This window comes from Raphanus sativus, chromosome 6, assembly GCF_000801105.2.
Source record: "Raphanus sativus cultivar WK10039 chromosome 6, ASM80110v3, whole genome shotgun sequence".
Taxonomy (NCBI): Eukaryota; Viridiplantae; Streptophyta; class Magnoliopsida; order Brassicales; family Brassicaceae; genus Raphanus; species Raphanus sativus.
In genome coordinates this window covers 15,799,270-15,826,073 of record NC_079516.1, presented here as the reverse complement: position 1 = coordinate 15,826,073, position 26,804 = coordinate 15,799,270, and the positions used below count along the sequence as shown (strand labels likewise).

General features: G+C 33.7%; 3 protein-coding genes, 1 long non-coding RNA gene and 8 other non-coding genes across 17 annotated transcripts; 3 read left to right on the top strand and 9 right to left on the bottom strand.

The window, feature by feature from the left end:
• Positions 1-4,213: 4,213 nt before the first annotated feature.
• On the top strand, positions 4,214-6,051 carry LOC130495589 (uncharacterized). The gene is made up of 4 exons (XM_056987007.1): positions 4,214-4,745; positions 5,353-5,676; positions 5,749-5,878; positions 5,959-6,051. Coding segments are annotated over exons 1-4 (549 nt in total). The 5' UTR covers positions 4,214-4,743.
• A 3,711-nt stretch (positions 6,052-9,762) lies between these two features.
• LOC108834162 (protein SULFUR DEFICIENCY-INDUCED 1) lies at positions 9,763-11,942 on the top strand. The gene is made up of 4 exons (XM_056988051.1): positions 9,763-9,944; positions 10,679-10,891; positions 11,045-11,200; positions 11,379-11,942. The coding sequence occupies exons 1-4, from the start codon at positions 9,825-9,827 to the stop codon at positions 11,787-11,789; spliced, it is 900 nt and encodes a 299-aa protein (XP_056844031.1). The 5' UTR covers positions 9,763-9,824; the 3' UTR covers positions 11,790-11,942.
• Positions 11,943-12,331: 389 nt separating this feature from the next.
• On the bottom strand, positions 12,332-12,450 carry LOC130497304 (U6atac minor spliceosomal RNA). The gene has a single exon (XR_008936304.1). It is a non-coding gene; the product is annotated as a U6atac minor spliceosomal RNA (small nuclear RNA).
• Positions 12,451-12,556: 106 nt separating this feature from the next.
• Positions 12,557-12,642, bottom strand: TRNAM-CAU (transfer RNA methionine (anticodon CAU)). Its single transcript is given in 2 exon segments — positions 12,557-12,592; positions 12,605-12,642. It is a non-coding gene; the product is annotated as a tRNA-Met (tRNA).
• Position 12,643: 1 nt separating this feature from the next.
• LOC108834161 (uncharacterized) lies at positions 12,644-18,807 on the top strand. Of its 5 annotated transcripts, none has more exons than XM_056989951.1 (9): positions 12,644-12,808; positions 14,722-14,735; positions 16,486-16,661; positions 16,736-17,056; positions 17,155-17,371; positions 17,470-17,607; positions 17,695-18,027; positions 18,095-18,357; positions 18,442-18,807. In XM_056989951.1, the coding sequence occupies exons 3-9, from the start codon at positions 16,549-16,551 to the stop codon at positions 18,608-18,610; spliced, it is 1,554 nt and encodes a 517-aa protein (XP_056845931.1). In that variant the 5' UTR covers positions 12,644-12,808; positions 14,722-14,735; positions 16,486-16,548; the 3' UTR covers positions 18,611-18,807. The 5 variants fall into 5 exon arrangements, with proteins under 5 accessions (XP_056845931.1, XP_056845933.1, XP_056845929.1 ...); XM_056989953.1 differs by lacking the exon at positions 14,722-14,735 and adding an exon at positions 13,908-13,921 and having other exon boundaries at positions 16,736-17,052; positions 17,163-17,371; XM_056989949.1 differs by lacking the exon at positions 14,722-14,735 and adding an exon at positions 13,908-13,921.
• LOC130497301 (U6atac minor spliceosomal RNA) lies at positions 13,446-13,565 on the bottom strand. The gene has a single exon (XR_008936301.1). It is a non-coding gene; the product is annotated as a U6atac minor spliceosomal RNA (small nuclear RNA).
• Positions 13,676-13,761, bottom strand: TRNAM-CAU (transfer RNA methionine (anticodon CAU)). Its single transcript is given in 2 exon segments — positions 13,676-13,711; positions 13,724-13,761. It is a non-coding gene; the product is annotated as a tRNA-Met (tRNA).
• LOC130497302 (U6atac minor spliceosomal RNA) lies at positions 14,251-14,370 on the bottom strand. Its single transcript, XR_008936302.1, has one exon. It is a non-coding gene; the product is annotated as a U6atac minor spliceosomal RNA (small nuclear RNA).
• On the bottom strand, positions 14,487-14,572 carry TRNAM-CAU (transfer RNA methionine (anticodon CAU)). The gene is given in 2 exon segments: positions 14,487-14,522; positions 14,535-14,572. It is a non-coding gene; the product is annotated as a tRNA-Met (tRNA).
• Positions 15,819-15,934, bottom strand: LOC130497305 (U6atac minor spliceosomal RNA). The gene has a single exon (XR_008936305.1). It is a non-coding gene; the product is annotated as a U6atac minor spliceosomal RNA (small nuclear RNA).
• TRNAM-CAU (transfer RNA methionine (anticodon CAU)) lies at positions 15,998-16,083 on the bottom strand. The gene is given in 2 exon segments: positions 15,998-16,033; positions 16,046-16,083. It is a non-coding gene; the product is annotated as a tRNA-Met (tRNA).
• Positions 18,749-19,565, bottom strand: LOC130497070 (uncharacterized). 2 transcript variants are annotated; one of them, XR_008936102.1, is made up of 2 exons: positions 19,158-19,565; positions 18,749-19,070 (listed from the first exon to the last, which is right to left on the bottom strand). It is a non-coding gene; the product is annotated as an uncharacterized LOC130497070 (long non-coding RNA). The 2 variants fall into 2 exon arrangements; XR_008936101.1 differs by having other exon boundaries at positions 19,234-19,565.
• Between the last annotated feature and the right edge of the window lie 7,239 nt (positions 19,566-26,804).

Genomic DNA, 26,804 nt, shown 5'->3' with positions numbered 1-26,804 from the left:
GGAAATATCGGCAGATTTAATCTATAAATGCAAGCACCCCTCATCCTCTTCATTCACTACATATCTTCATCCTCTCTCATTCTATTTTGCACACACGAATCTGATTGAAAAAATCATGTCTTCTTATAATTATCATCGCTCTTGGATAGATCGACCTCATATGGATCCGAACACGAGATTGCTTACGCCAGAGTTCGAAAATGGTCTAAAGGAATTCATGGGGAAAGCTCTCAACCAACCGGAAGCTAAATCAGGTATGTTAAGATGTCCTTGTTCTACTTGTAAAAATAGGAAGGTTATAAAACAGTTAGATGTTTGGACTCATCTATATACTCGAGGGTTTACACGGAGTTACAAAATTTGGTATCATCATGGGGAACTGATTATGAATATGGTAGTACTAGCGAACCTCAACCTGCGGTTAGGTTAGAAGAACCAATTAGAATGGACGTAGATTATGGTGTAGGTACTGAGCAGATGGTAAATGATCATTTTAGAGGGGAAGATTTACCCAATACACAAGCTAGGAGATTTTATGATATGTTGGATGCTGGAAAGCAACCTTTGTACGAAGGTTGCAGAGATGGTCATTCAGCTTTATCATCTGCAACAAGACTGATGAGCATTAAATCCGATTATAATTTGGCTGAAGACTGTGTGGATGCGATTGCTGATTTTGTAAAAGGTGTTCTACCTGAGGATAATGTTGCTCCTGGTTCATACTACGAGGTTCAGAAACTGGTAGCTGGTCTTGGTTTATCGTACCAGGTAATAGATGTATGCAGGGATAACTGCATGATTTATTGGAGGGCGGATGAGCAGCTGGATGCATGCAAATTTTGTGGAAAGGCTCGTTATAAAGATACGGGTGGAAGAGTTCCAGTGCCATATAAAGGATGTGGTATTTGCCATTGACGGAAAGGTTGCAGAGGTTGTATCTGTCCGAACGCACAGCGCAACCAATGAGATGGCATGCGGAGCATTCAACGGATGGTGAGATTAGACATCCTTCAGATGCAAAAGCTTGGAAGCATTTTCAATCGACCTATCCAGAATTTGCGTATGAAAGAAGAAATGTCTACCTTGGATTATGTACGGATGGTTTCAGCCCATTTGGGAAGCATGGGAGACAATATTCTCTATGGCCAGTCATTCTCACACCATACAACTTACCGCCAAACTTGTGCTTGCGTCGAGAGTTTTTGTTTCTCTCCATTCTTGTTCCCGGACCAGAGCATCCTAGGAGATCACTTGATGTATTTCTACAGCCACTAATATATGAGTTGCAACAGCTATGGGGTCAAGGTGCTGAAACGTACGATGTTTCATGTAAAGAAAACTTCCAAATGCGGGCAGTACTTATGTGGACAATAAGTGATTTCCCAGCATATGGTATGTTATCTGGATGGACAACACATGGAAGGCTATCATGTCCATATTGTCAAGATAACACTGATGCTTTCCAACTAAAACATGGAAGGAAAACGTGTTGGTTTGACTGTCACAGGAGATTCCTACCACCAGATCATCCATATCGCAGGAGTAGGAATTTATTTACGAAGAACAAGAGGGTGTTTGATGATCCAACACCGGAAATCAGTGGGAGAGAAATGTTGACACAACTAAGAGATTTTGGTGCAGAAAGGACCCCAGACGTGGGTGGACATGTGCATTATCCGGTAGATGCTGTTGGAGATCTACATAACTGGCACAAAAAGAGTATTTTCTGGGATCTGCCATACTGGAAGGATCATCTGCTGAGGCATAATTTAGATGTCATGCATATTGAGAAGAACTTTTTCGACAACCTGATGAACACGATCCTTAACGTTCAAGGTAAAACCAAGGATAATTTGAAGTCAAGACTGGATTTAGTCGATATATGTGCTCGTGAAGAACTTCATGTTGATGAGAATGGCAGGGCTCCTTTTCCCATATACCGACTTGATGCAGCGGCCAAAGATGCGTTCTTTGATTGGATTTCAAAGGATGTGGAATTTCCAGACGGTTATGCATCTAATTTGGGTAACTGTGTCGACAGAAGGGAAGGAAAGTTTACCGGCTTAAAGAGTCACGATTGCCATGTAATGATGCAGCGCCTCCTTCCGTTCGCCTTCAAGGAACTATTACCAAAGAATGTTTATGAAGCAGTTTGGCGGGATAAGTGCTTTCTTCCGAGATTTATGCACGAGATCAGTTACTCCTGAATGTATTGAAAACTTGAAGACTAACATAGCCGTGATTAAGTGCAACCTTGAGAAGATTTCCTCCTTCATTTTTTGATGTTATGGAGCATCTTGTTATTCACCTGCCAAGAGAATTGGAACTTGGTGGTCCTGTTCAGTATAGATGGATGTATCTGTATGAGCGGTATATGTTTCATCTAAAGAAAATGGTGAAAAATTTAAGTAGGGTAGAAGGTTCTATAGTGGCACAGTTTATCAGAGCAGAAACTTCAAACTTTGCGGAGCACTACTTTCCAGGAGAAGTGCAGACGAAAAGCAGAAAACCCGCTCGGCATGATGATAGAGGCGAAAGGGCAACATATTATGTTACGGTTCCAGACATCTTCACAGATGTTGGACGACTCAGCGGAAAACCAAAGAACCGTCAACTTACTGAAGAGGAGCACAGTCAATTGCAAATATATTTGCTCACCAACTGCGAAGATGTTTTTCAATACGAGAGGTACAAAATTTAAAATTATTTTTAATATTTATTTTAGCAAGTTCAAATTTTTATATTATCATAATATGTACAGGATTTTCATGGCGGAAAAGCGGTTCGAATATAGACACGCCACAGAGGAGGAACTAGAAGCACTGAAGATGAGAGAATTTGCTGGATGGATGCGTACTTATGTGAGTGCAGAAAATAAATTTTTATACTATTTACCAAATTTTACTATACTAATATATGTTTATTAATAGGTGTCTGATGGTATGGCCAGAGGTGAAACAATTAATGATTGGCTACGCGAGATGATTTGGGGCCCAAAGTATGTTGTGAAGTCATATCCGAGATTTGCTTCTCGGGGATATGCATTCACAACTTCTAAGAGGAGACGTTCGAGTAAGACTTATAATGCTGGCGTTTGCTCTGCAGCTGGAGATGATGTATACTACGGAAACATACGCGAGATTTTGGAAATCGTGTATCCGGGCATGGTTGGATTGCGGTGCACAGTTTTCTATTGTGACTGGTACGACAACACTCCGGATCGAGGTGTCAGAACAGATGCATTTGGTGTCACATCAGTACATTCGAGGCGAAAACTGCCATATTATGATCCTTTCATTCTTGCTTCTCAGGCCGATCAGGTAATTAAAAAATATATATGTCAATTATTTTTCAATATTTGCTTCATCATCATTCATACTTAATTAACAAATTTAAAAATGTTACAGGTTTGTTATATCAAATACCCCCGGGTTACGAACAGAGATGATCCATGGGTTACTGTTACAGCACTCACCCGAGAAGCCGAGTTCAAGGAAGTTCTGAGTTGGAAGACCCACTCCAACCAAACACATCCGGCAACTTAAGTGCAGCAGGAGATGTAGCTGCAGTTGATCTTGTTATCGATTTCACCGATTTTGGAGACGAAGCCGTTGTTCACGTCGAAGATGAACCAGAGATTGGAGAGTTTCACCAAGATCCAGATTCAGATTCATCTGGTGGTGATGATGGTGACTCGGGTTCAGAGGATGAACCAGAGATTGGAGAGTAGTATAGTTTTTTTTTTTTTTTTTTTTTTTTTCAGAATTCCGAGGAAATTCCGAGGATCTTGAGGGTTTCCTCGGAATTTCCTCGGAATTTTACCTTGTAAAATCAGATTTTAGGGATTTTTTTAGGTATAGATTCCTAGGAATTTCCTGGGAAAATTCCCAGGAAATTCCGACGGATATCAGCATTTCGTGGGAAATTCCTGGGAATTTTCCCAGGAAATTCCTAGGAATTCAGCATTTCGTCGGAATTTCCTGGGAATTTTCCCAGGAAATTCCTAGGGAATAAGGATTTAGAATCGAAAACACCAATTTACGGTTCCCAGAAGACTTACGTAAGCCTTAGTAAGTGTCTTCAATTGATTATGGGACAAGACATTGGTGTGTACCAATTAATGGCCACTTTTCCGATTGTTGCACCGAGATCCCCAACAGCAATGCAAGATAAACACTTATACACTTTAATGAACCTAAACGACATACTTATACTCGATTCAATCATTTTGTAATTTGAATGTTTATTTGTCATGTACTATCAATATAAGTCTTGAGAAAACTGCCAAATTGTTCAAGGAACGGTCTAAAGTTTGTAAATCATTAATCCGAACCCCTAAACTATGGTTCCTCGGAATTTCCTGGGAATTTTCCCAGGAAATTCTGAGGAACCATAGGATTCCTAGGAATTTTCTGGGAAATTTCCCAGGAAATTCCGAGGAACCCATAATTCCGAGGGAATTCCGACGGAATTCCTGAATCCCTCGGAATTCCGTCGGAATTCTGGTAAACCGGTTCGTAAACCGAAAATTCCGACAGAATTCCGAGGGTTTCATTTTCCGTCGGAATTTTCGGGGTAAAACCAGATCTGCGGATCTTCTTCCCCATTTCTCTCTTTTCTCTCTTTTCCCTTGGCGATTTCCGGCTCCTCCTCCTCTCCCTTGGCGATTTCCGGCTCCTCCTCCTCTCCCTCTTGATATTCGGGCTCCCCTCCACCCCCACTCCCCTAATCTCTCCCTCCTCCATGTAAGTTCTCTTCTCCCCCTCTCTTATTAGTTCTAGGTTAGATTTTAGGGAATTTTGTTAGATTTTAGGGAATTTGAGTAGATTAGGTTTTAATTAGAATTGGGTTTGATAGGATTAGGTTTGATTAGGATTAGGGTTTTGATTAGGATTAGGGTTTGATGTTAAGTTTTGATTAGATTTTAGGGTTTGATTAGGTTTTGATTTTAGATTTGATTAATTTTAGGGTTTCAATTTTTTAGTAATTATTTTGGCTACTTTATAATTTATAAAAATTATAAGTCATTTAATAATATTTTAGTTAATTTCAAAATTTTTAAAAATTTAAAAAGTCATTTTATAATTATTTTAGCAAATTTCATAATTTATAAATAATTTTAAAAGTCATTTAAAAATTATTTTAGCAAATTTTATAATTTATAAATAATTTTAAAAGTCATTTAATATTTTTTTAGATATTTTGAAATTTATAAATAATTTATAAGTTATTTAATAATTCTTAAGACATTTTTTTAATTTATAAATCATTTTAGCTGTTTTTATAATTTATAAATATATATTTAAAAAATAATTTTATTAATTTTAATTCATTATTTTTAAAAAATTATAGGGATTCTAGTGACCAGAGTGCGAGGGCTCGATCTCGTCGGGCCCCACCGCGAGGCCGCGCTACTTCGACGACCCCTTCGGATTCTCGGGTTTCGTCTAGCCGGTCTCGGGGTTCGTCATCCTCATCGCAGAGCCCCCGTCCCGCTATGGTTCAGCATGCGGCTCCTTCTCCCGCTGCGGCCCCTCATCTTCCTCACGACTTCCCAGACATTCCCGAGCCTCATGTCGCTCCAGGAGTGATGACTGTTGCACAGCTGGTGCAACAGCCAGGTCGTGACCATCTCCCTTATCTCACTCTGTATCCTAGGGAACCCGGTCAGACTTGGTAAGTGAAAGTTTAATTTTCTTTATTTGAAAAATTAGATTCATTTTTAATAAGTTGTTTCCTATGTATTAGGTTCGACCGATCCCATAACGGGATCAGCGCTTGGATCAACAGGATGATGTATTCCGACCTCAAGAAGGGATACGCAACCTTCACAGTGATGCCGAGGGATGAGCAGGAGCTCTGGTTTCGTCAGTTTGCTGTAAGTATTCTAACTTTTAAAAATTTCTATTTTTTTCCTTTGAAATTTTATTTCTACTAATCAGGTTTTGTTTTTTCCAGCAAGAGTTCAACTGGCATCCGGATAACACGACGTTCATCCGCAACGCCTTCATCCACAAATGTATGGATTCATATTCCGGGCAAAATATATGAATGGAAGCAGAAGTGGCTAGCGGATAAGGTATTTCTTTTTTTTAACTTTATTAATATATTTTTTTAATTCTATTTAACTTTAAAAAATTTTTTTTCATTATAAGGTCCCAAAGTGGATCAACATGACCACTTGGGAGGAGTTGTGTGTCCATTGGACAAGGACTCGACGAAGCAGGTCTCTAACACCAACTCCGCCAACCGCAAGAGCGATCGTGGCGGGAAGGGCATGTACAAGCACAATTTGGGTGCTCAGTCTATTCCCACTCTCGCAGACAAGATGGTAAGTTCAAACTCCTTTTCTTTTTAATTGTAAATTTTAATTTTTCTGCTTTCTAATGTTTTTTTGAATTTATGTGTTTTCCTAGGCGCAAGAAAATGAAGGTGAGCCCGTGGGTGATTTCCCTTTGTACAAGAGGATCCACACCAACAAGACCACGGGCCAGATTGATGACGGTCTTGCGCAGGAGTTGTCTCCCTGGTGGACAGTATGACACAAGACGAGGAGGCCCGTCTCTCCCAGATCCAGGCCGATCTCGATCTTGACGCCACATCTACTGAGTCCACTGCCCTCTCTCAAGTCCGAATCAACGAGCTTCTTGAATCGGTAAGATATTTTGTAAATATCAATTTACTTATTAATTTTAAAATTTTTTTCTATGATTAAGATTTTAAATTTTCTTTTTCAGGCGATTCCAAAGAAGAAGGGCGTTTGGTCGGTTTGGGTCGTCGATCCAAATCGGTTCCTCCTACGTCTCAGGTGCCAGTTGATCCTACTCTGATGGATCAACTGAAGGATAAGGATGAACGCATCCGTCAGTTGGAGGAGAAGATGGCGGCTCAAGAGAGAGCTAGAGAGGCAGACAGGAGGCGGAGTGAGAAGATGATGGCGGCCTTCATGAGGCAATTCCCGGACCAGAACTTCGACGTCGACGAGGACGAGTAGTTCTAACTTTAATTTATGTTTTAAACTTTTTTTATTTTCTGTTTTGTATGAATATTACTTTTGAACTATTTATATTATGTTTTTTTTTTAATTTTCAATTTAATAATTAATTTTCGAATTTAATAATTAATTTTCCAATTTAATTAATAAGAAATAAATTAATATTTATTATTAATATAAATTATATTTTACGAAAATTCCGAGGAACGAAGGCCCTCGGAAATTTCCGAGGGAAGTGTTCCTCGGAATTTCCGAGGGAGTCTTCCGTCGAAAAAATTCCGAGGAATATTCCCTCGGAAAATTCCGAGGAAATTGTTCCTCGGAATTTTCCGAGGGAATATTCCTCGGAATATTCCGAGGGAGAGTTCCTCGGAATTTTCCGACAGTGTTTTCCGAGGGACATTCCCTCGGAAAATTCCGAGGGATATTCCGACAATGGGATCACCGTAGGTGTTCCTCGGAATTCCCTCGGAAAAAGTCTCCGTCGGAATTTCGTCACAAATTTCCGAGGGAATTCCGACGACTTACGTTATTCCGACGATATTATTCCGACGGATCATTTCCTGGGTTTGTCGTCGGAATACGTGAATTCCGACGACATTCCGAGGATATCTTCCCTGGGAATCGAGCAGTTTTCTTGTAGTGATAAAAATACATATTTATCTAGAAAAAAATAAATTTTCAAAACCAAAAAAATAAAAATATACGAATGCTTGAGTTTTACTGGTGCACACAGATGCAACATAAACAAAACGTTTCCAAGGAATCGAACAAGTTATATGTATTAAAATGCAACCATCCACACTCAAAGGAATGGACCAAAGTTTCTTAATATAAAGACAAAGATAATATTAATTAATAGCTAAGTATGCAGAACCTTAATAGACCCAAGCAACCAAATCAATCTTGAATCGTGCTCAGAAACCGTCCAAATTCATGTGATTTTCTCCCCTAATCTCGGATCCATATATATAATATTCAAGTATTATTAGGGGAAGACTAAACGTAATTAAGAATAAGAACTTACCTGTCAGTGTTTTGCATGTTTATATTCCCATTGATTAGAAATATGCAAAAGTATCATTGAGCCAAACACAGGATGCTACGTAGAGATGCTGTTATTTAGTTAGATGGGTATTTTGCATTTTTTCTAGGTTAAGAGATTTTTTTGGGTAAATACTCCCTTATTGTTATTATCCTTACTATGACATTTCACAAAATCCAAAAGAGTAAATACTCCCTACATTTTTAGAAAATTAGTAAATAGTAGAATGTACGTTCTAAAAATAATAGATGAACGTATTTATTTTAGAAATCGCTTTCTACTATACCATTTTCCGTAGAAGACACTTTCTACCTTTAGTAGAACATATTTTCAAATTTTTATTTATGAACTTTTTGAAAAAAAATACCAGCATATGTATATAGGTGTTTTATTAATTGTTTATATTTTTAATATTTTTTTTGTTTCACAACAGTATTTATTTCATTAATTTTCAGAAATACAAAGGATAAAAAGGAGAAAATTTAGACAAAAAATGATTTATATCAAGGGGACAACACCCTTACTTTTTTGTTCTCTTTGGCAATTTTCCCATTTATTTTTTCGAGAAAATGATGTGATTATTTACCCTATTCATTTTATTATAGCATATTATTGATGTGGTAACCACTTAGATATTTTAATAATTTATCCTTTGAAATGTTTCAATGGTTCATAAGACGATGAATCATTGACCCTATTTAGAATATATTTTTGGAATATTTATGTAAATGATAATGAAGATTGAAAATGCCCTGCACCACTCGGCATGGAATCAACTTATTAGTTATGAGTACTGTATGCCTTTACATTACAGTAACACATTTATGTGATTTAAATATGACACCTTAAAGAAATAGTGAAATCATTAAAAAAAACCACGAAATCTAAAGCCTAAACACTGAAATCAGTGATAGACAAGATAATAAGCACATGAAGATGAAGTTATTAATCTATTAGTATATACGAACATGTAGACTTAATTACATATATAAAACATTAGGAACGTGTCATTTACATTACTTTTTTTTTTTTTGCTAAACTTAATATGCACACTACATTTAGACATTATATATGTGTTTTAGATGTTATGAAACTAGTCAACTTATACAGTAAAACTCTAATATTAATTACAATGTATAAAAATCTGATTAAAATTCATTTGGCACATCACACATGGCATAAGTTGGTACTCCAATAAATTATAAAAATGACACGCGTAGTACTATTGCAACACACACACATTTAACTTCACATATAAGTGTTAAAATGTCGCAAACGGTTAACGGAAAATAAAATATTGTTGTAGAAGAAAATACTCTTTCTTGTAAGTTTTTGGAAGGAAGCGAGTATAGAGGAAGAGACCGACAATAACGTGAGGCAACTAACCAAGAACATAAAAAAAAAAAAAGAACATCGATAGATTCTGTATTCACTGTACATAGTTATTGATGATATATATGCAACGAAAATATATAATCTTTTGGCGGTTAATAACCTAAATTATACTAATAAAAAGTATATATAAAATGAGAGAGAGAGAGAGAGAGAGAGTAGCAATGGTACAATGACACACGTTTAGCTCGTTCACCTACGTGGTAAGAAGTCTCCAGGTGACGTGGCAGATTCTGTGAACATAGACAATATGCTGTCCAGATTCATGTGCTATAGTTACAAACATACGCATAGTTCAGAAGTTTTCTCTCACAGCCTGTCTATAAAGACATTTGCATACTTAATTATTCAGAGAGAGAGAGAGAGAGAGAGAGAGATAAGCTTTCGAAGAAGATGAAGAATGATAATACCAACTCAGCAAGAAGCAATCTGGTGAAAGATAATGAACTGTTTCATGTGATTCACAAAGTCCCTTGTGGAGATACTCCCTATGTCAAAGCCAAACATGCTCAGGTACATATTCTTCTTCTTCTTAGCTTCTTTTGTGTGAATCACTTTAACAATCTTTCATGTATGTATTAATTTCAAAAAAAAAAATCTTTCATGTATGATAGTTTATGTTAACTTTTATTTACTGTTTAATGGGTTTTAATGGAAATTAGTATAAGTACATATATATATTTTTAGGGTAAATTGAATTTGGTGTAATCTGGATTGGATGATGCTGTCTTTTTATTTATTGTTTGCCTGAAATTTCTTACAAAAGAGAGAAATTATAGATAATCCTTTTAAAGATGTTTTGCCGATAACTTTTTTTGAAGAAGACATTGTTTAAATAACTCAACTTGATCGATTAAGCAAAAAGAAGCAAGTTTGTTAGATTTAATCAAAATTATTCATCACACTTATTCCAGTTATATTTTAAGTTCCCTTATTTGTTTGTTAGCTGATTATGCAATAGAACCAAAATAATTTGTTATGATGTATAGAAAGTAGATGTTGACGTGTGCATATGAGAGTCGTTGGTTGCACCAAACGGTCCTGATTCTCGCAATAATTTTCGAGTTTACTTTTCCTTAGAATGGTGCAAAAAAGTCTCACGTCCCAAAGAATATTCTTCTCAACAATTTTATATTGGCCCATCATCTAATACGTTTGATAGGCATTTTTTTCTTACACACTTGATTATATATTAAAGGGGAAGTGAGATTATTAATAACTAAAACATGTAACACTGTCGGTTGCAGTTAATAGAGAAGAACCCGGAGATGGCAATAGTTTGGTTTTGGAAAGCCATAAACACAGGAGACAGAGTAGACAGTGCTCTCAAGGACATGGCTGTCGTAATGAAACAACTTGACCGTTCCGAAGAAGCTATCGAAGCCATTAAATCCTTTCGTCCTCGTTGTTCCAAGAACTCTCAAGATTCCCTAGACAATGTCCTAATCGACCTATACAAGGTCTTAGTATGACCATACACTTATCTACTTGCACTCTAATCTAACATGCAAGTAAACTAGACCATGAATACATTGACCGCAGTGTGATACACATAAAAACTGTATGTTCTGTTAGCATAACACTCACGTGGAGTGTTTTCTTACAACGAACAGAAGTGCGGGAGAATGGAGGAGCAAGTTGAGCTGTTGAAGAGGAAGCTAAGGCAGATCTATCAAGGAGAGGCTTTCAACGGCAAACCCACCAAGACCGCTAGATCCCATGGCAAGAAGTTTCAAGTGACCGTTCAACAAGAAATCGCAAGATTACTGGTACTTATTACAATACTCTTGTTTTCAAGGCTGGGCGATAAACATTTTTAACTTAATTTTAATAATTTTTTTTTTGGCAATTTAGAGATTATGTAAACTATGTATAATAGCTCTTTAAAATTTGTGTCTAACTATGCTCCCCAATAGACTGATCGATTTACTTGGAATGAATATACAGGGGAACTTGGGATGGGCATATATGCAACAAGCCAAGTACTTATCCGCAGAAGCGGTATACAGAAAAGCTCAGATGGTTGAGCCAGACGCTAACAAATCGTGCAACCTAGCGATGTGCCTTATCAAACAAGGCAGGTTTGAAGAGGCAAGACCACTTCTTGACGATGTATTTACCTCTAGGGTTTTAGGTGCAGATGATTGTAGGACAAGGCAACGGGCTGATGAGCTTCTGAGTGAGCTAGAGGCTTCGCTGCCACGTCGGCTAGATGCTGAGATGCAGGATGTCTTGGGAAATATCTTGGACGATGACTTTGTTCTTGGGCTTGAAGAGATGACAGCCAGTAATTATAGATCTAAGAGGCTCCCAATCTTTGAACAGATCTCTTCTTTTAGAAATCAATTAGTTTGCTAGTGATTTGAATTTTATGTTTCGTGTTTGTCATATTTAGTTCGTGTGTTCATAGTTTTGATGGGTTATAAAAGACGAATGTGTTATGTTTTCTTATGTAAATTTGTATATACAACAACAATAATAATACTGTCATGTTGGTGACTTTTAAGACAATTATTAGTGTAAACCTTTCATCTCAAACCTGAGTGTTTCGAGATTTCATCTCAAACCTGAGTATGTTGTTCTCTACGCAAGTAAGAATAAAGTACACTTCACAGATTGGCTATGATAGAGATTCATCTATTTATATAATCTTACACATATTACTTGTTCACGACCATACTTGCATAGAAAAAAATACCAAAACAAGAAAAGCTGTAGGATTCATTCAACAACACATTACAACAGCCAAAAAAGTGAAAAAAACACAATATGCAAAATCTAGCAAATAAGGTGAATTATATATGTAGCAAGAAAATTAGATCATTTGTTGTTGACAAGCTATTTGCAGAAACTTATAATCAGAGAAAGAAGAAGCCCAATATAAAAAAGGAAAAAAGCCCAAAAAAATTTGGTTATATCCAAGATTACTCAGAGCCTTAACCGGATGTGTTCAGGACCCGAAGGTCAAATCCCGTCTCTGTCAGAGGAGATGCCAACCATCTCTCCTTTCTACGAACACGCTTTGTTCTTTGCTCTCTATATATATAGTCATACTAAACGAACTTAAATCCGATGTGGGCCGAGCTTTGAACAAGCTCAGCGTTTTAACTAAGAAAAAAAGAGTATGGGGTGAGAGAGGCTCGAACTCTCGACCTCAAGATTACTCAGATAGCTATGAGACTTGCGCGCTAGCCAACTGCGCCACCACCCCTGTTGTTTACTGTTCTCCAAAACATCTATTAGTACGCGAAACCTTAAGTTCTTCTTTTGTCTCTGTACTAAAGTCTTTTGTATTTTCAGATACGCACAACCCCAATCCGCTTGGACCGCTTCTTCATCTTCTTTCTCAATTCGTGTACCCTTCTCCTCTCTCTTAGGTTCCTAAAGTGTCCACATAAAGTGTGCATTTGTTGTTCTCTACGCAAGTAAGAATAAAGTACACTTCACAGATTGGCTGTCATACAGATTCATCTATATAGACAACATGGAGATCAGTGTCTCTGTATAGACCTTAACTATCCACATAAAATGTCATCTCTCGTGCCAGTGACAAAATCTTGGAATGAATTTGAATGAAAAGTGTGCATATGAACCCTAGGCAAAAACAGAGGAAGATGAGAATCGTCGTAAACTTGTTTTGAGATTTGATTATAGACCCAGCTTTGTTGTTCTCTACGCAAGTAAGAATAAAGTACACTTCACAGATTGGCTGTGAATCACAGCCTGTGATAGAGATTCATCTATATATAATAATCTTACACATATTACTTGTTCAGGACCATACTTGCATAGAAAAATACAAAAACAAGAATAGGATTTATTCATCCCTTCAGCTTCCATAGCAGACCAATTTATCTAAACAACTTATTACAACAGCAAGAAAAGTGAAAAAGAAAAACACATTATGCAAAATATAGAAAATAAGGTGAATTATGTGCTAAGAAAATTGGGAGTATCATTTGTTGTTGACAAGCTATTTGCAGAAGAAACAGATTACCAGAGAAAAAAGCCCAAAAAAAATTTGGGTTAGATCCACCCGAGGGTGGAGAGCCTTAACCGGATGTGTTCAGGACCCGAAGGTCAATCCCGTCTCTGTCAGAGGAGATGCCAACCATCTCTCCTTTCTACGAACACGTTCTTACGTTCTTTGTTCTCTATATATATAATCATACTAAACGAACCTAATATCCGATGTGGGACGAACTTTGAACAAGCTCAGCGTTTTAACTAAGAAATAAAAAGAATGGGGTGAGAGAGGCTCGAACTCTCGACCTCAAGATTACTCAGATAGCTATGAGACTTGCGCGCTAGCCAACTGCGCCACCACCCCTGTTGTTTACTGTTCTCCCAAACATTTATTAGTACTCGAAACCTTAAGTTCTGTCTCTGTCTTTAAAGTCTTTTGTATTTTCAGATACGCACAACCCCCATCTGCTTCTTTCTCAAATTCGCGTATCCTTCTCCTCTCTCTCTTAGGTTCCTCTGCTACAGTAAGTGTTATATCTCTCTCCCTGATGCTCCTATCTGACTCTTGAATCCCAATGTCGATTAGCTTCCTTAGGACCATACTTGTTCACATATTACTTGTTCACGACCATACTTGCATAGAAAAAGATACCAAAACAAGAAAAGCTGTAGGATTCATTCAACAACACATTACAACAGCCAAAAAAGTGAAAAAAACACAATATGCAAAATCTAGCAAATAAGGTGAATTATATATGTAGCAAGAAAATTAGATCATTTGTTGTTGACAAGCTATTTGCAGAAACAGATAATCAGAGAAAGAAGAAGCCAATATAAAAAAGGAAAAAAGCCCAAAAAAATTGGGTTAGATCCACCCGAAGGTGGAGAGCCTTTACCGGATGTGTTCAGAACCCGAAGGTCAATCCCGTCTCTGTCAGAGGAGATGCCAACCATCTCTCCTTTCTACGAACACGCTCGATTGTACTTTGCTCTCTATATATATACTCGAACTAAACTAACATAATATCCGATGTGGGACAAACTTTGAACTAGCTTAGCGTTTTAACTTTTAACTAAGAAATAAAAGAATGGGGTGAGAGAGGCTCGAACTCTCGACCTCAAGATTACTCAGATAGCTATGAGACTTGCGCGCTAGCCAACTGCGCCACCACCCCTGTTGTTTATTGTTCTCCCAAACATGTATTAGTACTCGAAACCTTAAGTTCTTCTTTTGTCTCTGTCGTAAAGTCTTTTGTATTTTCAGATACGCACAACCCCCATCTGCTTCTTTCTCAAATTCGCGTATCCTTCTCCTCTCTCTTAGGTTCCTCTGCTACAGTAAGTTGTTATATCTCTCTCCCCCTGAAGCTCCTATCTGACTCTTGAATCCCAATGTCGATTAGCTTCCTTAGGAGATTTGTCTCTATGTTATCTAACACTGGTTTTCGAACCTCAAACTTAATGTCCGTTGATTCAAAACTTATCTCTACTTTACAATCAGATTCTTGAAACTCAGCTGTTTTGTTTTGTCTTCTTCTTGTGATGTTAGAGATTGGCCTCAAGAATCTCTTCAAACATGTTATAAGTCGTGAGCTCTATTTGTTTCACCAATGGTTGGACATGTTGTGTCTTCATCATCTTGCATTCACCTGCGGATGCCCAAAGTTCATTTCACTAAAGGGAGCTGCCTTTCCAGGAACCCTCCTGCGGATCAGGAATTCTCCTCGACCCCAAAGAAGCAATGCAATCAAGTTATGAATGGATTTTTTAATTGGGCTTTATATTTTAAAAGGCTATAACTATATTTTATTAACAAATGACTTCACTAACAATTTTTATCGACATATGTGATTGACAAACGTATTACCGTATTACCATTTCTTTATATATATATTAACTATATATAAAAAAAAATTCTGAAAAAGTAGACGGTGTCACGTGACACCGTAACGCACCACATACATCCGCCCCTGATCACTAACCCGCCATGCAGATAGATGTCCTGATAAGCTTAGGTCTGATGTTCCTAAATATGATCCCAAGGCTGATAGAGAGAAGATGGCTGAGGTTATTATATATCATGATTTACCTTTTAAGTATGTTGAAACTGTTGGAACATGGAAGTGTATTAAAGATTCATTCATGTTTGTTTGTTTCAAGTTAAAGATTCATTCATGTTTCACATTATTTTCACTTTCATTTTAATCAGAAACAATTTATTTGATATGTATTAGTATATAAAATTACATATATCTTGTAAGAGACTAAAATAAATGTGTTTACATAAAAAAACATATAAAGGGTTTAAAAGGTTCAGCCCTATTTTACATAGTTTAAAAAGGTTTAAAAGAGTTATGGTTCACTTAGGATGAGCTTAAGCTAAACAGGGCTGGAGGCTGGGTTGGGTTGGACAACCCTATACAACATCCCTAGATCCATCCAAGAGTTGAGAGTCTTAACCGGATGTGTTCAAGACCCGAAGGTCAATCCCGTCTCTGTCAGAGGAGATGCCAACCATCTCTCCTTTCTACGAACACGCTCTTTTGGGACGAACTTTGAACAAGCTAAGCGTTTTAATTTTTAAAAAAGAAAAAAAAGAATGGGGTGAGAGAGGCTCGAACTCTCGACCTCAAGATTACTCAGATAGCTATGAGACTTGCGCGCTAGCCAACTGCGCCACCACCCCTGTTGTTTATTGTTCTCCCAAACATTTATTAGTACTCGAAACCTTAAGTTCTTCTTTTGTCTCTGTCGTAAAGTCTTTTGTATTTTCAGATACGCACAACCCCCAATCCACTTCTTCATCATCATCTCTCTCTCTCAGCTTCTTTCTCAAATTCGCGTATCCTTCTCCTCTCTCTCTTGGTTCCTCTCCTACAGTAAGTGTTATATCTCTCTCCCTGAAGCTCCTATCTGACTCTTGAATCCCAATGTCGATTAGCTTCCTTAGGAGATTTGTCTCTATGTTATCTAACACTGGATTTTCGAACCTCAAACTTAATGTCCGTTGATTCAAAACTTATCTCTGCTTTACAATCAGATTCTTGAAACTCAGCTGTTTTGTTTTCTCTTCTTCTTGTGATGTCAAAGATTGGCCTCAAAGAATCTCTTCAAACATGTTATAAGTCGTGAGCTCTATTTGGTTTCACCAATGGTTGGACATGTTGTATCTTCATCATCGTGCATTCACCTGCGGATGCCCAGAGCTCACTTCACTAAAAGGAGCTCCCTTTCCAGGAACCCTCCTGTAAATATTCCCCAAAGGTTGGTCCTTTTATCAAACTTTGTTGTTGTTGTTGAGCATAAGAAACTTTAAAAGTCAATGCTTTATTTTGTAGGAAGCCTGTTGGGAGTTGCAACATCACATGGAAGCCATCAGGGGAAGCTCGGAGAGGTTATGTTTCCACTTCCTTGAATCTTGGAGCTTATCTCTCTCGTGGAGAGTGTACTTGCTTGGCATCTCTCGCTGATTTTGATGCCGTTGCTGGTTCCGGTTGGGTCCCTATCGGTGACCAAGTTCTACTGATGGCCAGTGTTTTCCTCACGTACATGGCTGGAGTGATCCCTCTTCGAAACTCTGGTTACTCTTCTTCTTCCAAAAAGAACACCGTGGAGGAGAAGAATCCGGATCTTGGAACTACTTCAGAGTCTTTTGGTAGGTAAGAGTAGATGAGAAAAGAAGCCTCTATTATTCTATTTCACTTCACGGTTGCAAACTGTTGTGTATTTACTTACACAGACTCCTTTCTTACATTAGGGACACAGGTTTTGATGGTGATTTGGAGTCTGTATGGGATGTTGTGAAAGGAAAGCTTTTAGATTCTTTAGACGCTATAAAGCGTGAGAGTACACTTGGAAGCAGAGTCCTGAAACCAAAACCTCCCCAAGGGAAGCCTCCGCTGAGCTTGTATGCGATATCTGAAAGGCCACAGTTGTACTTGCTCTGGTCTTGCTTTCAGAAACTTGAAGAAGAGGTCAGCTTCTAGTTCAGGGGCATATAGTTCTCTAGCCTTAAGTCTTTGCTGCGACTCTTGGATACCGTGTGATTAGCTTATTGTATTTTGTTCTGCAGACAAATAAGATATCTAACACAATCAGTTCAGATGAGTGGAAGGTTAGTTTTAATGATATTGTCTGTGAAGCATATCAAGGAGCATGCACAGCTTGGCTAAAGAGGGAACTGTGTGTGGAAGACACTGATTCTGACAAGGCAAGTCGATAGCATATATTACATTATGTGATGTGATGTGAATACCAGATTTGAAATGAACTATAGAATCTATTCCATGATGTGCAGGCGATGACTCCTTTACTGATGAAAATGCTAAATGAAAAGGAAGCTATCTTTGATAAAATAAGAAAATCAGGCAAGGAGGATCTGTTTGCAGAGTTCTTATACTTCCACAGATTTGGATCTTTAAGGAAAGCTTCCTGCTACGACCTGAGCTTGTTTCGTACTCATGGAGTTGCCATTTTGGAAGACTTGATGATAACATTAGCAGATGGGGTCGCTAGCATCTATCTAGAGCTCATTTCTGTTGACAGCAAATTCTCAGATGAAATGAACAGTGGAGGAGGGTTAGATATCTGTAACCTTTCTAGTAGAGCACTCCAAAAACTACGCAACGAGGTAAACACACACTTACCTTGTGTTTAACTGCACCTTGCATTTAAAGATTTTTATTTCTACTTGGTAGGTAGCTCTATACCAGTGGTTACATCAGAACATGGAAGCAGTTGTGTCCATGTATGAGGATCGCTTTGACCTCTACATTCTTCAAACTCAGGTGATCAACAACCCTGATGGTGGTGATGATACAGAAAGCTATAGTTGGTGGAGAAAGCTAACACCTGGAAAAGCTAAAGCTGCCTCATCATCATCACCCTTGCGATACTCCATAATAAGTGATTTCTCATTGCCTGTTAAACGAACAAAGGAGCTTAAGGCTCTATCAGGATGGTAAGACCTCTCCCTCTCTCCTCTTTTGCCTCAGATCACAAGAACCTTAAATACATGAGAAAGTGTTTGATGTGTGTAAAACAGGAGGTACTACTTCAGTCTGTTTCTGGAGTTATCAGACATCGGAATGCCAATCATAAGAGTGGTGGTGGATAAAGTGAGTAGCATCATATCCTTCTTTCTTGTCACCTTGATCGGTAGATCAGTGGGACTCATCTTCACTGGCATTAGACAGTCTCTCCGGTGGAAATGAAACCTCATATACAACATGAGATTAGTAAATTCATTTCTTGGTGTACCCTTTTGATGATTCTTGCTTTGGTAAGTGATGATAAGTTGGGTGTAATTCATTTAGACAAAACTTTCAGTTTTTTTGGCACATTGATTCAACAATGATAAATGATAATTCAACAGATATTTTTTCAAAAAAAAAAGTGTGGTTGCACAGGATGCTTGTTTGTAATGTTATAAACTTATTATACACTAAGACTAGGTTACCCCCACGAAATATAGGAGAGGAGACCAAACAACAATAATAACAAACTTAGCCTCTTTGGGGATCATAGTTCATCAAGAGGGTCAAAGCAGTCTTTCAGAACGGATTCAAAGGTGATGGAGAGAAACTTGTGCAAGCATTGGATTATAGCTAGCTCTTTGTCTTTCATGTTTTGCTTCGTTTTTAAGTGAGTGCTGAGACAAGGCTTGAGAATAGTCTGCGAGTGAGTGATATATTCAGTTACTCAAGTTCAACCTTGTAAACGGATTTGAATAATATAAGATAAAAACAAAGGTTAGCTGACTTGAAATCAAAGATCACATCAAAAGATCCACTTAATTGCATACAAGACGGGTAGACATAAAGGCAAAGAGTGTAACCAGATAGTAGAGAGAGAGCCAAACACTCTCCTCAAGAAGGAGTCTCAGTGTAAAGAACGGATACCGAGAGCCAAGCCTAAAATGAGAAGGGGAACAAGGAACCAGCAGCTACCAAACTAAAGGATCGACTATCCATTGAAATGCTATGACGATCTCCTCGTCTGATCAGGACTTTCGCCACTAGGATCAAAAAGCTAAGATCAGGAATTCTCCTCGACCCCAGCCTGGAAACATCTATTAAAGCTTTAAGAAACTGTTCTCACAAGCTTTGGCTCTTAAATGAGATCAAGACTGATGCCACTAGTCAGAGCTTACTTAAGCTTTGAGATGAGTTAAATAATTATTGGTGAAAAAATCTGGTGTATGGATTTAGTGAACTTATCCAATTTGAATTTATTGATTGTCTGAAATGGTTGAATTTAATGATTGTCTAAATTGATTGAATTTCACAAAGAAATTTGACATTCTAAATCTAGACATAGATAGATTCTGTAATAAAATTTGACTGAGTTGATTGTTGTTATTTGAGTTCTAGAATTCTACTTAACAAACACTTAATATCTATTTGTCTATAATTATAAATCACTTATTGATTCCCTTGATCTAAGGTTTCGTCTATCGATTACAAATTGTTTTAATTTATTGATATCTATACTGTTTTCTGTTCATTTTTTTTTCTTGTCAGTAACTTAGACAGGCTCTTGTTGACACTGCAAATCAAATTGGTAGTTCTATATCTATATGGATAAATATACAACGATTGTTTATTTGCACTGCGTGCGAGGTTGTCCGCTTTTGAATTCTGCATCCGTCGTATATGAATGATCTATGAACTGTTGAAACTTGTTTTAAAAATCTTTATATCTTCCAAATAACTTGTAAAGATTGTCCATTTTCTGGTTTCGAAACCATCCTAACCAACTGAATACAATCCATTGTAAAAATAATCATAAACTGACGTAAATCTCTTATACATTCCATTGTTTTCTGTTCACTTATCTATCTTAATTTGAACACTAAAATCTTTTGAGAATTTGAATTTTTGCAGATTCGATCTTTAAATGATATATATCACATTTTGAATTGTAAAATATCTCAAGAATAAATTTGAGCATATCAGTATCAATATCAATATCATTATCAAGGTAAAACAACTTTTTATATAATTGATCATTTTTGTTTGAGAAACTTATGATTAGATTCTACAGATTATATTAGGGGTTAAGTGGAAGAGGCTATATAAACCGCAGCTAATTTTATGATTTAATTATCAAGCCAATTATGTTCTATCTTTAAAACATTAAAGGAATAGCCAAAAAAATCAGAACAAACATATCACATTGAAAACTAATTTTCTACGGGTTAATATTTAATTTCTCAACATCTTTAAGATAAATTAGGTGTTTTCCTGCACCATGTGCAGAGATAATTTTTAATATTTAAACTATTTTCAAAAATAAAAATTTACCAATATTATATATTTTATTCTTTTTACCAATAATTAATATAAATATCATTTATTAAGCATATGATTAAGATAAAATATTTTTTTTTTATTTTTAAACAATATTTCAGAATATATTATATATTTAAAATTAGAATATTAGATAATTTTTTATCTATTTCTTTTTGGTTAAATGTATTAATTCAACTTGTAAAAAATTACTAAAAATCATACAAATTGTATATATCTAAAAGAAACTAATGATATTACGATTAAAATTTTATAATTTTTTTTTAAAATGCAGAAAATTTTAAACATTTTGGATAGTAAAAATTGTATAATCTACTATTATTTGCAAAGTGATTTTTCGCAATGGAGCTCTCACGTTAAAAGTTAGACTGATTAATATCGGTTCAACCCTTAATGAATAAATTATACAAATTAGTAAAAAATAAAAACGAATTTAAAATCTAATTGATTAAATAATTAATTAAAATTAATAATAATCAGAATTATCTAAACTCTAAAATATATATTTTAAAATAAAAATATAATTCTTATATATATCGTGTTGTTATCCAAAAAGTATATTTTAATAAGAAAGTTAAAAACTCAAAAAACAGAAAAGACATAACTAAATATTTATCAAGTAAAATAAAAATATTTTCTATAATTAAAATGAGAATACTGAGTGATTTTGAAGATTTATTTATTAACAATGAATATAATGTACAAATAAATTTCAGAAGGATATATTACTTAAAATTTCCAATGAAAACATTAATAGAACTACAATTTTTTTTACCAATACATATTAATAAGTAATTATAAAATTCTATGCCCGTATATGCGGGCTAAACACCTAGTTATAAAAGTAAAATCTATACTATTATTTGCGAAATGATTTTTCGAAACGGATCTCTCACGTTAAAAGTTACAGTGGTTAATATCGATATTAACCTTAATGAATTTATATATATTATTAAGATAATAAACATTAAATGTAATATATGAGTTATTGACATATTCTAAAAAAATTCCAAAAATATATATCATCATTAAATAAAATTATTCATGTCATATTTTTCCGGAAGCAATGTCATCAATTTCAGTATCTATGTCATATTTGTTTTGTGAAATTGATTATAAAAAAGACATCTGGCATAATCACTTCGCAAATATAGTATAGGAGATATGTGACAATAAATTTTTTTAAAAGTACACCATCAACTGAAAGCTAAATTTTAAACCAAAAATTTAAAACTGTAGAAAAATTAAAATTAAAACTTAAATAAATATTTTGTTAATCTTAAAAATTAAAAACTAAAAACTAAAATCACCATTCGTGTTTTCCAAAAACTAAAACTTAATACAAAATCAAAAATAAAAAAATCAAAAATTAATATCTAAAAGTCAAAACTAAAAAAAATCAAAAACTAAAATCTAAAAATCATCAAAACAATCATCACGTAAACTATAGCCTCAACCTATTAAGTCGAGTCAAATTTACAAACTTTTGGAAATGAGGTCAACTATTTGATCAAAAAAAAAAGAAATTAGGTCAACTTATCTAAACATGTTTCTTTAGCAAAAAAAAGAGACTTATCTATACATGTTAGAAATGAATAAAAGTAAGCTTGGACTTTCGAAGATAAACTAAGATAACGATATGTATTATATTTTCTACAAACAGAAACCTATTTCAACGAATATATACAAGCATATCCTAGTTGACAAACAAAACATACAATTTAAGCAAAAAAAAATGTAAGCATATCCTAGTATACTACTTAAGAACCAAACATAAATAGATCAAAATTACTCGTATTTTTTTTCAAACGATTATCTCTATTGAAGTAAACTCATTTTAAAAATCTAAATAGCCGTTTGCCGTCAAAAAAAAATATTTATTCTAGAAATCTACTTTAAAAGTTTGTTTGACCAATTTTTGATAACTTAATTAACATGTTTTATTTTTTTATTTTCTTTGATCGGTCAATAATCAATCTTTTATATGAACATTATTTTCTATCATCCTTTACCTTCCGTGTACTTAACACTAATTAGACTTTTTATTAAAAGTATATTTGTTCTAAGGCGTTGACCCCAATCAAATCATTATTATGCTTTAAAACATCTTTTTAAATTATACCGGAGTATCCTGACCTATAGAAGTGGTTTAGACTAATCACATGTTACTACATGTCGTCGAAATGTTAATTCTCCAGTGGCATAAACCATTTACTCATTAACCTACGTTATAATCTATGTTGCATAGAATCTGAAAAAAACAAAAAAAAATTCAAAACGTGGAAATATGATTTTTAAAAATTATAGGAATGGAAACGTTTTGGAATTGTCTATAAATATATACATATATGCATATATATATATATATATATATATATGATTATTAACATATAAGTACAATTGTTTTCTTCTGTTTGGTATATCTAAGTTTGGTTTATATAAATCAATGAATAACAATTTTATATTAAGTATACGAAAAATGAAACAAGTAGTAGTTAAACATTAACATCATATTAAGATTTTAAAATAACATATATACAATACATAAATATTAAGTAGCTTAACTCAAAATAGAAATACAAGTTACAAAATTTATTTTAAAAATTTTTATTCACGTTTTCAAAACATAATCACAAGTTTCCTCTAGAATGAATGTAATTGATTTTTTATTTGGATTTAACTTAAAATTAGATTCTGACATTTACTTTAAAGCGCATCAATATTTATAACAAAATCTAATTTACAAAATCAAAATTTTAAAAATATTTTATTTTAGTATATTAAAAATATATTTTTATCATACTAGTATAAAGCTTATACAAGATATTACTTAATTATACTTTTAACTATTTCAACCTTTCGTTAAAATTAAATAAAATATTTTTAATTTTGTTTAACTACTGTGTGATAATTATATATATATATATATATATATAGTAAAATTTAAACTATAAAAAAAATCCATTGTAAAATTTATTGAATCTAACATTTTATTTCTATGTAATATTTAATTTAATATGAAATGTTATTTAAGTTAAAATTAATGTAGTTTTCTATTTATGAAAATATAAATAAAATAATTTATTAATTTAATGATTTCATATTAAATAAAATTATTTTGTGGTATCTAATCCTGAAAAAAGCTATACTTATTTTTGATTTTGATAAATTGATTGAGAATTTAGTCAATTATTTGATTTATCAAATATTTTAAAAAATAATTAAATATTGTTAAAAGATGGATCTTATATTTTATATTGTTTGGACAAAAGATTAATTATTGTATATTTTAGAAATATAGATAATAGTATAATGTTGTTATAGTGTTTTCATTAATTGACATTTTATGTAATATAGTATATTACTAGGTTAGATCCAATAAAAATATTTCTGTTTTAATAAGATAGAAAATCACAAGTTTTCCATTATTGTTATAATCTCTTGAAATTGTATACACATTGAAAGAAGAAAACGATACGTATGAACATTTTATCTTTTAGAAACCATAAGCCATTTGCGCTGAGAATCTCCATATCAACTATAATATCTGGAAAACTCATTCCTCTCTAGAACGAAAACAGTGATGTTACAACCAGTGGCGGAGCCATGATCTTTTTTTACCGGGATCAAAAATATACACAAAATTGTTTAGTAGTTACCAATATATGTGTATATATATGTTTTCGTTTTATAATTTTTTATAAAATATTTTGTAACTTAAATTATTTTGCTTAAAATATTTTCCGTAATAGATACTATAAATTAAAAATTTAATAAAAATATATAAATAAAATAACTTTAAAAGTCTATAATTCTCATAACAAAAATTTCATGATAAAATCAGTCAATTTAAAATTCTTATTAATCATATTCATGAAATAAATCAGTTATTAAATAATTTTTCATAATTTAATAAAATCCAAAACAACATATAAAATGTTAAAGTAAATTAAACATTTTTTTAAGAAATCAAACTTGAATATATAAGTGTTTAACCTTTTCAGAAAAACTGTTAAGAAAATAATAGAAAAGGTTAACAATGATTTTTTTCAAAGTTAGATATTTGTTTATGTTTTTTTTAAGAACTAGTTTAATAATCAATCATCTACGACTCACAAAATTATATACTACTATTTATCATTGTATTTAAATGGCTTAAACTAATAGGTGAGCCCAAAATCAAATTGAAACATAAATCCAACTGTCTAATTAGCTAGATAATTATGCCTTAACGATTGTTCACTTTTATTTTTATGGGGTCATTCAAAAATATTTCCTGGGGTCATCAACTTTTTGGTCAAAGCTAAACTTTAATTTTTTAAAAAATAGGTGGGGTCAGTTGACCCCCCTCCTTGCTGTGTAGTTCCCCCCCTGGTTACAACCATTCATGTTAATTCAAACTAAATCCCTCTTTTGTGAAACGTGAACAGTTATTCTTTCTTAGAGAAAACTTTTTAAATTATTGATGTATATAATTTTAGATTAAAAAGACCGGTTTATTTAATATTTGAACCAAATCTTATCGGAGAGTATTTATAACTTAAAGTCAAATATCTTATAAAAACTATATCAAAATAATGATACAATTTGTTGATTTCTATATTTGAGAAAAAAAAATCTAAAAGATGTTGAAAAGAGGGATTTTAAATGATGTTAGGTTTTATTTGAGAAAAGAGTTTAGATTTTTGTAGTCAAATGATGTTAGTACAAGGAATAACATTTATATATATATAATATATATATATATATATATATATATATGTGCGTATTTATATTATTAAAGAAAATAAAATAGTTTTATTAAATTATTTTAATTTTTTATATATTCTAAATGCCAATGCTAGATGATTAGAAATATTTTTTTAACCTCCATGAATGTGAGATTTTCTATTTTGATTTAATTACTTGCTGTGAGTGAATAAAATATAAATTATATGAAAAATTAGACAAATGGCATTTGGAGAGCACTTTTTATCTTCTAAATACTATTATAAATGATTTTCTAATAATTGTTGATTGGTTAATAATAAGCAGTTTATTCTAATGCCCTATTAATCAAGCTCAAACAATACTTTTTCCCTGGCTTGTCTTTCCCTTTTTAAAATTTTTATATTATATCAAAATAGATGTTTCAAGTAATTTAGAATGTTATATCATATAAAGTTGAACACGTTATATCACTTTGTCTTATAATATAGATTTGAAGTCAAATGGATTACCTTTTTGATGTGGATATGAAAGATGTTACTTGTAAGAATTGATCAACCAATTATTTTGCATGTGGAACGAGTTCATAAATTCCAAGTTTTATATAATATCGAAGTGATCCCGATTTGTAATATCCCCTTGTTATTTTTTTTTTAAAAAACTTGTAATAGACAAAAGTATAAATCACCAAATTTTCAATAAATCGATAGTTAATAAAGTTAAACTAATTACATAACTTCAATATATGGATATTGAACAATATCCATACATTATAATAAATATCCATTATCTATATGTTTATATCTTTAATTATTATATTAAAAATGATACCATAATTTATGCATCAAAAATGTTTACTAGTCATCAGTTTTAATAGTATGATAAAAAAAAATTATTTTTACTACAAATGTAGCAGATAAATTTACAGTTTTACCATATATATTTTTACTGTAAATTCATCAAATTATAATACATAATGCAACTCGAAATCAATAATACATGTCACCAATCAGTATGGACCAAGTTTTGTGTTAGGTCGATTACATTGTGGATTGTACTATAGTAAGTTGGAAGAACTTTCAATTCAAAAATAATTGGCATAAACAGATCACTCGACATTATCACTAATACAATAGATATGTAATTTCTTATAACTTCAGTATAGGACTGTCCTAATCCATCCCGATTTATCTAATAGATGCATTATGTAAATTGTAACTGTGTTCGGATTTAGCATAGTCTCAACGTGCTGAGTTGAATGTTAAAAAGTAAACGCGCTGCGTTGTTTAGGATTAAGATTGAATCGACTTAATATATATATATATATGGTCACTCGTTGGCTGTATATCTTTATTTATGTATTGAAAAGAAAGATTGAAACTAACAAAAG

Excerpts from the sequence above, each read along its gene's own strand:
- LOC130495589 (XM_056987007.1), top strand. Across the intron at positions 5,677-5,748 it reads AGGGAACCCGGTCAGACTTG|GTTCGACCGATCCCATAACG; the intron begins GTAAGTGAAAGT and ends CCTATGTATTAG. Across the intron at positions 5,879-5,958 it reads TCTGGTTTCGTCAGTTTGCT|CAAGAGTTCAACTGGCATCC; the intron begins GTAAGTATTCTA and ends TGTTTTTTCCAG.
- LOC108834162 (XM_056988051.1), top strand. The coding sequence starts at position 9,825 with ATGAAGAATGATAATACCAACTCAGCAAGAAGCAATCTGGTGAAAGAT. Across the intron at positions 9,945-10,678 it reads TCAAAGCCAAACATGCTCAG|TTAATAGAGAAGAACCCGGA; the intron begins GTACATATTCTT and ends TGTCGGTTGCAG. Across the intron at positions 10,892-11,044 it reads TCCTAATCGACCTATACAAG|AAGTGCGGGAGAATGGAGGA; the intron begins GTCTTAGTATGA and ends TACAACGAACAG.
- LOC108834161 (XM_056989951.1), top strand. The coding sequence starts at position 16,549 with ATGGTTGGACATGTTGTATCTTCATCATCGTGCATTCACCTGCGGATG. Across the intron at positions 16,662-16,735 it reads CCTGTAAATATTCCCCAAAG|GAAGCCTGTTGGGAGTTGCA; the intron begins GTTGGTCCTTTT and ends TTTATTTTGTAG. Across the intron at positions 18,028-18,094 it reads TCCAAAAACTACGCAACGAG|GTAGCTCTATACCAGTGGTT; the intron begins GTAAACACACAC and ends TCTACTTGGTAG.